Here is a 15,028-nt window from a genome sequence, read left to right on the forward strand (position 1 = left end):
ATCAACTTTGACTAGAGGAAGGGCATCATCTTTCATTTAGATAAAAATATCTTTCTCCTTGACTATATAGCACACCATTTTTTTTTAAACAATCATTGGATCATCTCTCAAAACCAATTGGGTTAGTGCATCGATTTTTCTTCTTGCTCACATAATCACAAGACTCACTGATAGACAGGTAGCCACATGTTTCACTGTTTCAGTTATGTACACAAGAATAAAAAGTTGTCACTTTCTTTTGCTTGCTGCTATTATTTTGCTCTATCTGCAATCAATGAAAACTTGATGATATCTATAAGTGGCCAACAAGCTTTCTTTCTTTCTTTCTTTCAATATTCTTTGTCCTGCATTGATGCGAATTGATGCGAGTTAAAGCATGAACTTTTTTTTATTAGCTCTGTTCGTGATATTATCTTCCATAGATCATGACTTTTCTCTCTCCAAATTTTCAAATGGGTAAAACAAAAGAATATTAGGGACATAATTTTTTATTTCACAATTTGTTAATGTGGTAAATTATGATTAGGACAACATCATTTTCACATATGCCAATTAGTTACACCATTTTTATTATACACCACCAATCACATATGCCAACTCCACAGTCATAAAAAAATTTGTGTTGGTAGATGACTTATTGAATCATAGATTGTGATAGAAGTAATGCTAGAACAAAAAATTTACAACCTTATTTACATCTTACTCTAAGGTTGTAAACAATCCTAGTTGAGTATTAAAGTTCAGGAATGTTCATTTAATTTTATTTCGAATATGAGTCAAGCTCATTATTAAACAAATTACAGGTTCAAATCTAGTTCATTTTCTTGTTGTTCAAGTTCAAATTTGTTCACGAGTTACTTGATTAACTTATATTTTTCCCATGTATAATAAAACCATGACTAAAATTTCCTATTCCTTTACAAATCTATGAATTTTACTACAAATGAACAGTTTATATTATCAATTAACTACAAATATGAATTTAATGTTATATGAACTTAGTTATAGACTTACATAATCCATTATCAAGTTTAAACAAGTATATTTTTGAACAAATATACATAAAATATAATATTATAGATAGTTAAATCGAACTTGCACATGTTTACGGGCTTGTTTACAAACACATTATTATATTTGAGTTAACTTTTTTAACAGAAGACCCTAAACTTATGCTCGACCTTGACTTGTTTGCTAAACAAACAAACACAACTAAGCTTTTTTTCTAGCCAAACTCAAACCGTTTATAAGCAATCTGGTTCATTTACCATCCTACAACTTACCGACATGTCAAGTTCTGACACATAATAGCGTGGCACTAATTTTTACTGTACAAGAATCCACCATGTGAAAAACATTTAATGTGATATATTCTTTTTGGCAAACAGGCGATGCATTAATAAATCAAAGAGTTAAATCAATTATTGACAACTTCTTTTCCGCACTAGTGGGCATTAATGAAGACATACGTACTATGTCACATGCCTTTTTGGCATGGGATCCGCCTGTTATTTGAATAGAGCCAAAAGAGGTCATTTTCACCGTATATGGTTCACGTATGCTTGGATTAAAGTATCCAAGAGATGTTAAGGCTTACGTGTATTTAAACAATAGTTTTTAGTTTTTTCAAAAATATATGGGTAAAAAAATTGTATAAAATTAGGTGTAATATTAGTTAAAAATTAAAAATGTGTCTAAACACACTTATCAAACGAGCCCTAGGTTTTGTGAGTCGTGTACACTGTAATTCAAAGCATTGGAATTTTTGCATCTGGAAGATTTGATTTTGATATATAATTTCTTAATTTAGAAGTTCAAACGGAATGAACATAACCCTTACCAGTTATCAAAAGCATGACAAAAAAAAAAAAGGATTCACGATCCCAGCTTGGTCACGTAGATTTAGGGTCTTAAGAAAAGGAGATAATATTAAGAATGCAAGTCACTCGGATTCGTTTTCAGATTGACAATTGACTAGCAGGCGCTGGTATTCGATGATCCTCCGCGTGGTTCGTATGCTCTGGAGAAACAACTGCCAGTCAGCTAGTCATTAATTCTGTGCTACATCATCTTAATTATATATAACAGGATTTAGCTTCATTATATATAACAAGATTTTTGGTTGTTGCAGACATCATCTTTCTTTCTTCACATTTTTAAGGTTCAGTTTACATAGAAAAGAATACAGATTGGAGGGAAGCAACCTTCTAGTTTATTTCTTGCTTCTATATCTATTCTTCTCAGTGAGCAGGTGCCTTTTGCAGAGAAGGACTTGGCAGTGTAGGTACTCTTTAACTTTAACTTTAACTTAGTAAAATTGAACTTTTACTTCAGTTATAGCTTTTAATCTTCAGTGTATGCATCTAGTGATGTCGGTAGTAAGTTCATGAGCTTGCTTGCATACATGCATTCACAGCTGTATTTTTTTTATTTGCTCTGTCTTCACAAGTATTTCAGTTTTAAATTGATCTTTGTCAACGGCATTTTCCCCGTAAAAGTAGTACCCTACATCATTCAACCTTTCCAAGGTTAATCCCATGTACTTAATCCTAGCTCAAATAAACTTTAATCAATGAGATATCTATACCTTGTGAAGCTACATCTTTATTCTATTTTGTGTATTTTATCTCGTTAAGGTTTTATTTTCTGTCCATAAGATGTAATTTCGGGACTATTTGAAGGGTCTCAAGTATGCTCTTGTAACCGGTTAATTATGGATTTATAAAATTGGGTCTGGTTAATGGTATAAAATTGTAACCGGTTAACTATAGTCCATCTATTTTTAAAAACATTTTATGAGAAATTGAAAAAGTTGTAAAACTTTTTCAATTCCCGATAAATTTTTTTTTCAAAAATAGTATACTATTGTGTGTCCTTAAGGTACACATTAGTAAAATCCTATAAAATTTGGGGTCTTATTCTAATGCTTGGGGCTCTATTCCAAGCAAGCCCAAGTGCTAATTCTTGGGTTCCTTTTATGCTGGTGTTGATTCCAACTTCCAAGCAGCTCTCTGTGCTAATGCTGAGGAGGTTATCTATTTTTCTATCTCATCTGCTTAATGTTGATCAAGCAAGCCCTAGGTGCTAATTCCTAAGTCCCATCCATTTCCTTTGTTTCCCAAATCGATGCCCCCTCCTAGAGTCTTTTGTCCTGCAGCTTGTCTTACATCAAATCTGGCTAAGTTCTTGTGTCCTTAATTGTTTGAGATACCTTTTGTTTGTTGGAGTTAGTAAAATCTCTAGGCTTTGTTGTCCATTACCTGGATTGAGTGTTGGATGATACTGTTTGGTGCTTGAAAACAATGCCTATTAATGAATTTACATGGGAAATTTGTTGAAATTATTTTACATGGGAGAGTAGGCTGTTTGGTTTTTTTCTTTGTTATACGCAGAATGGTTTGATCAGAACAGAGTAACCAATCAGAGTTGCCAAATAATTAGAGTTTGTGAGTGTTATTTTTATTGGAAGTACTGCGTGACCTATAATGTTAGTATTCAGCAAGTTACAAATCAAGTAGTGCTACATTATGTAACGTGGTTAGTGCAAATGTGTTGACATTCTTTTAGTTTACTTGTTTTATTGCTATATGTTATAGTTGTTGTTTTTGTTTATTTTCAAATTGAAATCTAATATAATATTCCAAAGTGATAATTTTGGTTTGTGGTCTTTAAGCGTGTGCATAACATATGAATTTGTTGGGATTAAATGCAAGGTTGTTCTTGTTGCAGTTGTCCTCTGTTTGGAAAAACAAAAGAATGGTAAAAGAGCAAAAACCATGTCCAAATTCAACAGCTAGTCCACGTTTTGGTATGTATGAAGTTAGAATAATGTGTCATTAAGATTAGCTTCTAAAGTTACTATTGCTGCACTTTTTATGTGTCATTTGCATTCCAAATTTCAACTTTCATTAAGTGTTTTTCCATATAATTTCAAATCTAAATAGTAGAATCCTTTATGTGAGACCCTTTAAACATTGGTACATCACGTTGTTTTGCATTGAAATAGAATAATATTAAGATTAGGATTTTGATCATGCATGGTTCTTGTATTGATTCATTTCTCCTCTTCTTCTTCTTCTTCCTTTTTTTCTCCTTTATTTAGTTAAAATACTAAGTCCCTTTATGTTAATGTGAAAATGTTTACATAAACTTCAAGAATGAAGAATTTAGTAACTTGGAAAGCTAATTGAATTTTGTTTTGATATTTGTGTTTTGGTATAATATAATTTTTTTAACATGTGGTTCTTTAAAGTCTATATACATGGTTGTAAGTTTTTATTTATTTATTTTTTTAAAAAGAGAAAAACCTTAGTTTGAGGGTTGGGAGACCCTCAAAAAAAGGTTATTGTTCTTTTATCCCTTCAAAAATTTTCAAAGGTTGCCAATCCTTGATAAAGATAAAACATTTGTTTCGAGGGTCATGTAGGCTGTTGAAATTTCGGTTTCAAGGGTCACAAAGGCTGAGAGAATTTGTTTCAAAGGTTATCAAGGTCAGTCAAACCCTCAAAATATTATCTTTTGAGGGCTTTTAATACTTTTTTCAAGAGTTTTGACCCTAAAAAAAAAATCAATTTTGTTGTAGTGCTAGGAGCTTGTTAAGCTAAGCTCAATATAGCTTAACAAGCTCTGATTTCACAATTTTAACTATAATCATGTTTTAAAAATATAATCAATATATATATATATATATATATATATAAGCAGAGACCTCATGCAGAAGTGCATGAGGTTCTGCCATGTGACGCTTTGTATGTGTACTTTTTCGTTTAGCCTTTCACCTTGCATCTTCTTATCAATGATTAGTTAAAGCCATAAATGTAGAAAATTAAGAGATTTGGTTCTACTCCTCTTTCCAACTTCTTGAACTCTTCCACTTCTAATTTCATTAATTTAAGAAATGAAAGTTTTTCTCCATTCAATGTTAGTTTTCATGTTCTTTTATATATTCCAGTTTCAGAAAATATCAAAAGGCCAAAAGAAAAATAGGACTGGAGAGATAGAGAGGCAAAGAGTTAGAAATTAGTGTCTAAAAGAGTATGAAATTGCCTTTGGTTTTAGGTGCATATGCTCTAAACTCCTTAACAACACTATCAAAGCTTGATACAATGCTTTCATAACATTAAGGGTTTCTAAAAGGTATGTGTTTTTTGTTTTTATTTATATTTTTGGAAAGTGTTTAATCTTTGTAAGTGATTAAGGTACTCAGATGTAAGTAAAATTAAATGTAAGATACGAAATAGTATAAGTTTATATTTCCTTGTTCAATTATTGTTTTATTTTTAATCTCTTGGCATGTATATTTAGTTTTAAGAATTAGAAATTATAAACCTTAAATCTTAAATGTTTAGCCTTCAAAATTTCATGTGTTTTCTTTAAAAAAGAAAAGAAAAGGAAATAATAAAAAATTTTATATTGGAAACGATCAAATGTAAGAACTATATACATGTACACCTAATCAAACAAAAAATGGCATATAGTGCCATTTTTAAACTCTAATTAATTATGGTTACTTATGCATATATTGTGTTACAATTTTTTTTTCCATTCATTATTTTAGTGATGTATAATACATAATCGAAATTAATATTCCAAACATTATAATACACATAAGTATTATAAAATAACTAATAATGAACACGTGCATCGCGCAGGACACCCACTAGTTTAATAAATGAGTGTGTATAGAGTGTGAAATAATGTGGGTGTAATAGGATTTTCCGTTATGTATACATTGCTAAACAAATGTGTTAGCTTGAAGAAAACTGGAAGTGAGTTTATTGTAACATGACAAGAACATTTAGTTTCTCTGCAGCAAAGCAAAGAATGTTGTTAGCAAGAGCAACCTAGTCAATAAGGTTGATTTGCTAAAGGTAGAGTGAGTTTCTAAGGAGGTGTTTGGTAAGAAATTTTAAACAATATTTTTTAGTGTTTAAATAATATTACACGTATTTTTATACATTTTTTTTATCCATAAATATTTTCAAAAAATACAAACAACATTTTTAGAACAATATTACCAAACGTCCCAAACTTTCTTGGAACTCAAGTATTATCATTGTCTTCTTAGTCTTTAAATTTGTATAGTTTTGTTTTTGTCCTTTTCTTTTCTTTGTATTTGTCATTTACTAATTAAATGCTTGGATTGTAATGAAAGCTGATGTGAATATAGTAGCGTTCTTAATTGTACTTTCAACTTATATTCATGCTTACACAGTCAGTTCGAGAATATAACATCCTTGGAATTTGTGAGGTTTCTGTTTTTAGCAGGCAGATGAATTGATGCTACCATTTTCATCTTTACCTTTTGTATTTCTTTAGAGGGTTTGTTTGTACTAAGTTTGCAATTTGTCTGCATATGAAAATTCACTTCTCCCCCTCTCCCTCTTTCTTCCACTATCGGTAAAAACTTTTTTGTAACCCAAATAATGAAATGTTCCAAGTAATCAAATGATGTAGGAATGCACGCAGGGCACTAGATTTTTGTGGCGCTTGTGATGTCAGTATGTTGATGGAGAAGTTAAAATTGCTTTTGTACTCTTGAAGTCGGTTAGAATAGTTGCAGGCTTGTAGGCTAAAGTACATAGTCCATGTTTGAGTGTTATCTAGAGAGGATATAAAAATAAAGGCCTGTCTGGTATCCCACATGAAAGAATAGGAATGTTTTTGTAAATGAATGGTGAAAACCCATTTGTAATATATGTAGATTTAATTGTTAACTTGATCGAAATTCTTTGTGTTCATACCTATCACATGTTTTGTTGTTCTTTCTTATTAGGCTCTTTCTGATTGCTGCTCAAGTACAAAAAGCATCTTGTTTGAAGTAGCAGCTCACAGAGACTACGCATGGCCGAGGTTTTTTGGTCTGTATTTTGTGGGAATTCTGAGTGTTTAAGCGAAGATGGAAAGAGATGCAGTTATGGTTTTGTATCTATAATCGACCCCAACACATGCATCAACAATTCTTTGGTTATTTCTGTTGATTTCCTGCTTATGCTCATGTTCCTATATATGGTCATTTATAGATCATTCTCAAGGAAGATTGTAAAACCATCACACTCTGAACACTTCTCTCCAATTTTGATTTTCTCAGCCATTTCTAATGGTGCTCTGGGTTTGGCTTACTTGGGATCTGGGATTTGGATATGTTATAAAGAACTGAAAGCAATAGGAACCATTTTACCTCTGCATGGATGGGTAGTAATGATATTCCAAGGATTCACATGGTTGCTGCTGGATTTTGCAGTAATTATTAACAGTCTACACTTTCAACACATCACAATTTCAAAGTTTTGTTCAATTGTCGCCTTCTTATTTGCAGGATTCCTTTGCTTTTCATCTATTTGGGTCATTGTTGTGGACAAAATGGTATATGTTCAAATGATTTTGGATATTTTGTCCCTTCCAGGAGCAGTCTTGCTGCTCTTGTGTGTTTTTCGGAGACGCAAGTATGAGGAAACTGAACCAGACTTCAGTCATGATACTTCCTATGTACCTTTACAAGGTGAACAAGACCATGCCACAAGTGAAAATTATTCAAATGAAAATGTTACTTCTTTTGCCAAAGCTAGATTTCTTAGTACTATGACATTTTGGTGGTTGAATCCATTAATGAAGCAGGGTAAGGAGAAAATTCTTGAGGAAAATGACATTCCACAGTTAAGGCAGGCAGACCGAGCTCAAACATGCTACTTAATGTTTAAGGAGAAACTAAGCAAACAGAAACAAAAAGCAACATATGAATCCCCGTCAATGTTCTCAGTAATTTTTTCATGCCAAAAAAAAGCAATTTTAATTTCTGGATTCTATGCATTGATCAAGGTCCTCACAGTGTCTACAGGTCCATTGTTTCTTAAAGGCTTCATTGAGGTTGCGGGAGGCAATGAAGCTTTTGAATATGAGGGCTATGCACTGGCCGGAGGGCTCTTCTTGGCGAAGTGTTTGGAGTCATTCTCTGAGAGGCAATGGTTCTTTCAAACCAGAATAATTGGGCTCCAAGTAAGATCCTTTCTTTCTGCAGCTATCTATCAGAAGCAACTGCAACTCTCAAATGCTGCTAAGGTGGCTCATTCTCCTGGTCAGATAATGAACTATGTCACAGTAGATGCCTATAGGATAGGTGAATTTCCATATTGGTTTCATCAGATATGGTCAACAAGCCTTCAGCTGTTTCTTGCCTTAATTATTGTCTGGTATTCTGTGGGGCTAGCAACTGTTGCAGCTTTAATTGTAATCATACTAACAGTGGTTGCAACTTCTCCATTAGCCAAATTGCAGCATAAGTATCAGACAAAACTCATGTTGGCACAAGATAAGAGGCTGAAGGCCATTACAGAAGCTCTTGCAAATATGAAGGTCTTGAAGTTGTATGCTTGGGAGAAACATTTTAAGAATGTCATAGAAGGGTTAAGGAAAGAAGAATCTGAGTGGATACTAGCAGTTCTATCGCAAAAGGGGTACTATTTGATTTTGTTTTGGTCATCTCCCATTTTAGTATCAATTGCCACCTTTTGGTCATGCTACTTCTTAGGAATTCCACTATCTACTAGTAATGTATTCATGTTCCTAGCAAGTCTGCGCATTGTTCAGGAGCCCATTAGGATGATCCCTGATGTCGCTGGAGTGTTCATTGAAACAAATGTTTCTTTAACTCGGATAATGAAGTTTCTGGAGGCGCCAGAGTTAGAGAATAGAAATACAAGGAAAAAATGCAATGAGAAAGAGCTTGAGCAGTCCATATTTATCAGGGCCACAGAAATATCGTGGGAGACTAGTCCTGCAAATGCCACACTAAGAAACATAAATTTTGAGGTGAAACAAGCAGAAAAGGTAGCTATCTGTGGAGAGGTTGGATCAGGAAAATCTACCATTTTAGCTGCGATTCTTGGAGAGGTGCCAAACATCAAGGGCATAGTAAGTAATCATTTCATTCCTTCTCCAATGGACTAGAATAAACTGTGACTTAGAGCACTATATATTTCTAGCTTTCTTTGAGACTTAGATGACAAATTCTCAATGAAGATATAATATTTTTTCCTTCATTTTCCCCGGTTCTTCCTTCTAAACATTTATACCTGCTTAACTGTATGCATTAATCACAGTGTAGATATCTAAGTTATTAAATGAAAAAGAACATTAATAACACTTCGGGGTCTAGCATTTCAGGTTAATGTTTATGGAAAAATAGCATATGTTTCTCAAACATCCTGGATCCAGACAGGGTCTATACGAGAAAACATTTTGTTCGGGTCCCCCATGGATTCGCTTAGATACAAAGAAGTTCTTAAAAGATGTTCCCTAATAAAGGACCTTGAGATGCTTCCATTTGGTGATCTCACTGAAATAGGAGAAAGAGGTGTTACTTTGAGTGGTGGACAAAAGCAGCGGGTTCAACTTGCACGTGCACTCTATCAGGATGCAGATGTATATCTCTTGGATGATCCATTCAGTGCTGTTGATGCACATACTGCAACCACACTATTTAATGTAATTTTTTTTCCATCTAATAGGTTTTTGATACTATACTATTTTTTGTTTTTGGAAGAAAAATCTAATATGCCCTGTTGCCAGGAATATGTGCTGGGAGCTCTATCTAAGAAGACAGTGTTGCTAGTGACTCACCAAGTTGACTTCCTTCCTGCATTTGATTATGTTTTGGTTGGTATACCAGTTATACTATTTTGCTCCCTCTGTCTTTCATTTATTTATCCATTCATTTACTGGGTTGGGGCTGCTTTTTCCATTATTCTTCTTAACTATGGTCTTGATACCTAAGAGGCTAAGAAATAGTGGATAGGCTGTCTTTTCCAATTTTACCAAACATTTTCTATTATCTGCTTGGAGTGTTGTGAAAAACACTTGAACTAAGTATATTTCAATTTGTTTGCAGTTAATGTCAGAAGGGAAAGTATTAAGAGCTTCTACATATGATGAGTTGCTGGCTTCTAGTCAAGAATTTGAAAATCTTGTCAATGCACACCATGACACTGTTGGTTCTGGGAGGCAAGCCAAATATGCTTCTTCTGGAAAATCTAAAACCTCCAAAAGTGAGATCCAGGGAAATTATAACGAGGAGCAGGTAATGTCATCATTAGGAGATCAATTGATTAAACAAGAAGAAAGAGAAATTGGAGATACTGGTCTCAAGCCTTACATACAGTATTTGAGTAAGAACAAGGGCTTTTTGTACTTCACCTTGGCAACCATTTGCCATATGATATTCATAGTTGGCCAAATGATTCAAAACTACTGGTTGGCTGCTAACATCCAGAATTCTCATGTAAATAGAGTAGAACTGATCACAGTTTACACAGTGATTGGGTGTATCCTAGCATTCATTTTGCTTATTAGATCCATTTACGTAGTTATTTTAGGATTTGGGGCATCACAATCGGTTTTTTCTACACTGCTGACCTCTCTTTTTCGGGCACCAATGTCGTTTTATGACTCAACGCCTTTGGGAAGGATTCTCAACCGGGTAAGAGTTAAAACTTCAAAACTTAAAGTTTTGTGCTATGCTTATGAAAATCTTAGTTGGAGTTACACTAATGTTTACTTTTATAGGTGTCATCTGATTTGACCGTCGTGGACCTTGATTTGGCTTTCAGATTAAGTACAGCCCTTGGGTCAGCTATGATCTCTTACTCTGGCTATGCAATATTAGCTATATTAACCTGGCCAGTCTTGTTTCTCATAATTCCAATGGTTTATCTAACCACACTCTTACAGGTAATACATACACCAATAACAATGAACAAAATGATTTTTTCACAAAACTTTTATAAGATCCCTGCCTTTGATAACTATTTTGACGTATTGCATGCATATGTATTTAATTTTGGTGTGGCATCAATGCATTATCAATGCTCTATTTGGGGGCTGGTTCTCCAATAGTGTGACATTTTAGATGGTAGTCTTGTCTAATACACAAGTTGTCAGTTGAAGTTAGTGAAAGTCTGGATTTTCTGTAGTTTTAAAAGGGTCCAAGTTTGTTACCACATTCTTTGATGTGATGATGAAATAACTGCAAAATAAATATATACTCCTAGAGGTGTACTAAGTATTCCTTTTCTGATTTTCTCCAGACTTCTCAACAAATAAGTACTGAACTTGTTTTTGTTTGGAAAATATACAGAGATACTTCTTTGCTTCTGCTAAAGAGTTGATGCGAACAGATGGTACAACCAGGTCTTTGATTGCAAGCCACCTTGCTGAATCCATTGCTGGAGCCATGACAATTAGAGCTTTTGGGGAGGAAGAGAGGTTCTTTATGAAGAACTTGGACCTAATTGACAGAAACGCGAGTCCATACTTCCATAGTTTTTCAGCAAATGAGTGGTTAATTCAACGTCTAGAAATTCTATGTGCAATTGTTCTCTCGGTCTCAGCACTTGCCATGACTTTGCTTCAACTTGGAGCTTCGGCCTCTGGTTCGTAACATTAGCTTCATTAACCCCATTTTGTTCCAAAAATCAAATGTGACTCATTTACATTCTTGTGGTGTTACTGCATATCATGATTATCAACTTTTTAGGCTTCGCACTGAACAAGTGTTTCTTAGAAGCAACCTATAAATCCAACTCCTCCAGCCAGCAATACAACCTTGCATTGACACTCTGACCTATTACAAACCACAAATGTTTGTGGTTTGACTCCCTTTTGTCATCTCCTATTTGGAGTAACCAACACCTTATAATAGAAGTGATCTGCTTTTGTGAGCTTGTATACACATCTTAATTGAAGCTCCTTCATAAATAATCATTTAGAAATTCCAAAGGATTCCTCACATGATGTATTCATTCCAAAAGTTGGACTCTACAGTTCTAGACTTACATTTTTTAGCTTTGCCAGCCAAAGCCACTGAGGGTGGTAATAGGTTGTTTTTGCTTGAATAACCTACCCTGCCTTGCTAGAAAATTTGGGGTTTGTAAAATCTTGGATGAGTAATTTAAGCTAAAATTTATTGGGTCCGCCATATAAATACCATTGGAGGTTTTTTATTTTTATTTTTTTTGGTTGAGAATTAAATGCCATTGGAGACTAGTTGGTGAAACATAGCCATCTATAATATATTTCTGACTAATATTTTCTATTGTCAATAATTTGATTGCAGGATTAATTGGAATGGCACTGTCATATGGTCTTTCATTAAATGTACATGTTGTTTTTTGTGTCCAAAACTGGTGCTTGCTAGAAAATTTAATTACTTCTGTTGAAAGGCTAGAACAGTACATGCATATTCCTAGTGAAGCTGCAGAAGTAATACAAGGTCACCGACCCATGCACAATTGGCCTGTTGTTGGTGAAGTGAAAATAATTGATTTGAAGGTAATCATGAAAAATTGCAAAAAAGTATCCATCAAAATTTTCTAGAATTATGGAAATGTACTTATTTTTACATGGCATCAATCAGGTGAGGTATCGGCCCAATGCTCCCCTAGTTCTTCAGGGGATAAGTTGCATACTTGAAGGAGGGCACAAAATTGGGATCGTTGGCCGGACTGGTAGTGGAAAGACAACTCTTACTAGTGCTTTGTTTCGTCTAGTGGAGCCAACTGAGGGAATGATCATTATAGATGGCATTGACATTTCTTCAATTGGGCTTCATGATTTAAGGTCACGCTTAGGAATCATACCACAAGATCCAACACTATTTAGTGGGTCAGTGAGATACAATCTAGACCCCCAGTCAGAGCACACTGATAAGGAAATATGGGAGGTAAGGTTTTTATTAACTTATTTTAATTAATTTTAGGATGGATTGAGAAATGTGCATAGCAATCTGCCATATTAAGTTTCTTTTTATGAATTTTAGAACTCATAACAATAATTAGATTTACTATTTATAGTCATATGGCAGGTTCCTAAAAATGTCATTCAATTTTGATGTTATGTTAACTTGCCGATGTGGAAGAAAACTAATTTCCATCACATTAACATCTAAGAAATAATAACAATTGTACTAAACTTACTCTTTCCTAATTGAGTACTTCTTACTGTGTAACAGGTTCTAGGAAAATGTCAACTTCGAGAGGCTATTAGTGAAAAAGAGGAGGGCCTGAATTCCTTAGGTAAGAAAATGTGTGTGTATAGCTTGTCCTCTCATTTTGTTTAGAAAATACAACTAATAATCTATATGTAGTTATGCAAGATGGATCAAATTGGAGCCTGGGACAACGACAATTATTTTGTTTGGGACGTGCATTACTAAAGAAAAGTCAGATACTAGTGCTTGATGAGGCCACTGCATCAATTGACAATGCAACCGACTCCATTATCCAGAAAAATATAAGAACAGAATTCACAAACTGCACTGTAATAACAGTGGCCCATCGGATACCAACTGTCATGGACTGCACTAAGGTGCTTTCTATTAGTGATGGTGAGTGATGTCTTGACTTTCTAGTAAAAAACCATGCCACCATATCAATGAATGGTAGTAATAGATTATTTTGCATTAACAGGGAAAATAGTGGAGTATGATGAGCCACTAAAGCTGATGAGCATGGAGGGGTCACTTTTTGGTCAGCTTGTCAAAGAATATTGGTCTCATTCTGCAAGTGGAAGCATTTACCTAGAAAATTGATAGAAGCTCACTAGATGCAGCAACTGGTTATAAGGTCCTCTCGATTTCCTAGCAAGACTATGCCTCGCATCATGTGATCGGAAATATAACTGAATTAAGCTGTGAAAAAGCTGCAAACAAAACCACATGCAATTTCTTCGGGGCCTTGTTATTAACTAGCGGATATCCCGTGCGATGTGTGTGTTTGTTATTACTTATTTTATAATATTCATATGTGTTGTAATGTTTGGAAAATTAATTTCAACTAGTCATAGACTTGTGCAATGTGTGGAAAAATTTGATATGATTATTTTTTATTAGATAATTACTGAATTAATATATTAGATTGTATATTTTTAAAAATTCAATGCGTTGTTTGAAATTAGATGTTTTTTGTAGTGTAACAAAATATATTTTGTAGTTAGGTGTTATATATAGTGAGATATGTATGAAAACACAATGCAACAATGAGAAAATCTAAGTAGTCACTATTGCAACAATAAGATTTGTATAATATTACACCTAAGTTGAGCATTATAACACTAATATGATCAAGGAACTTTCAGTCCATTTCGTTATAAAATAACAAAAAGTCAAGGAACTTATAACAAAAAGCTTTCTATACAAAATTTCAGTAGAAGGGAGACTAATAGGCCTTCCACTTTTTTCAACACATAGAGTGAAAGACCATACATCCTTTGCCTACCCTTTTTTCTTTCTCAAATTCACAATACCAAAGAAGTATATGAAGCTAAAAACATTGTAAATACGTCTCTATACAATGGAAGTCCATTGGTAGGCACATTCAAATTCATAGCCATGTATATTTTGTTTTGATATAAACTCAAATTTCTATTTAACAAAGGAAAAAAAAAAAACTACGCATTAATCCAAACTAAAATTCATCCAAAGATATAAAAGTGATTTGTTATGGGAAAATTTTAAAAATACAACACAAAAAGTTAAATAAAAAACCATAACCTAAATTAGAGTTATAACAAAGAACACACACAGAGAGAGAGAGAGAGAGAGAGAGAGAGAGAGAGAGAGAGAGAGAGAGAGAGAGAGAGAGAGAGAGAGAGAGAGAGAGAGAGAGAGAGCTCACAAATTTGTGTGGAAAAAAATATGGATTGAACAGAATAAATTATATCAAATTTATACAAAATAAGATGGGGAGAAGGAGAGTTAAAACTATACGGAGGAAATGATGAAAGAAGTTTAACGGTAAAATAAAGAGTAGTAGGGAGATAAAGAGGCAAAGAGGGAGGAGAAAGGTTGGAGAAAGAGAAGAAGAGTTATTTATTTATTTATTTTTAGAATAAGAAGATGAAAGGTTTAAATCTTCAATTTTAACAATTACTTGAAATTAGAAAGAAGAAAACGAAAACTTGAAATCAATTTGGGTAGATGAATATAGTCAAACATTTGCATATAATAAATAGTAACGTTTGTAATGAATAATCAAAC

General features: G+C 33.7%; 1 protein-coding gene across 8 annotated transcripts; it reads left to right on the forward strand.

Annotated features, from left to right (window-relative positions):
- Window positions 1-1,828: 1,828 nt before the first annotated feature.
- On the forward strand, window positions 1,829-13,924 carry LOC142622572 (ABC transporter C family member 10-like). 8 transcript variants are annotated; one of them, XM_075796080.1, is made up of 15 exons: window positions 1,829-2,009; window positions 2,132-2,280; window positions 3,730-3,808; window positions 5,059-5,136; window positions 6,776-8,910; window positions 9,163-9,483; window positions 9,568-9,654; window positions 9,887-10,474; window positions 10,561-10,725; window positions 11,132-11,426; window positions 12,110-12,324; window positions 12,410-12,715; window positions 13,004-13,067; window positions 13,139-13,378; window positions 13,461-13,924. In XM_075796080.1, exons 5-15 carry the CDS (start codon window positions 6,844-6,846, stop codon window positions 13,580-13,582), a joined length of 4,470 nt encoding a protein of 1,489 aa, XP_075652195.1. In that variant the 5' UTR covers window positions 1,829-2,009; window positions 2,132-2,280; window positions 3,730-3,808; window positions 5,059-5,136; window positions 6,776-6,843; the 3' UTR covers window positions 13,583-13,924. The 8 variants fall into 8 exon arrangements, with proteins under 8 accessions (XP_075652195.1, XP_075652194.1, XP_075652193.1 ...); XM_075796079.1 differs by having other exon boundaries at window positions 1,829-2,284; XM_075796078.1 differs by having other exon boundaries at window positions 1,829-2,280.
- The last annotated feature ends 1,104 nt before the right edge of the window (window positions 13,925-15,028 follow it).

The sequence above is a fragment of the Castanea sativa genome, chromosome 1 (assembly GCF_040712315.1).
Source record: "Castanea sativa cultivar Marrone di Chiusa Pesio chromosome 1, ASM4071231v1".
Lineage (NCBI taxonomy): Eukaryota > Viridiplantae > Streptophyta > Magnoliopsida > Fagales > Fagaceae > Castanea > Castanea sativa.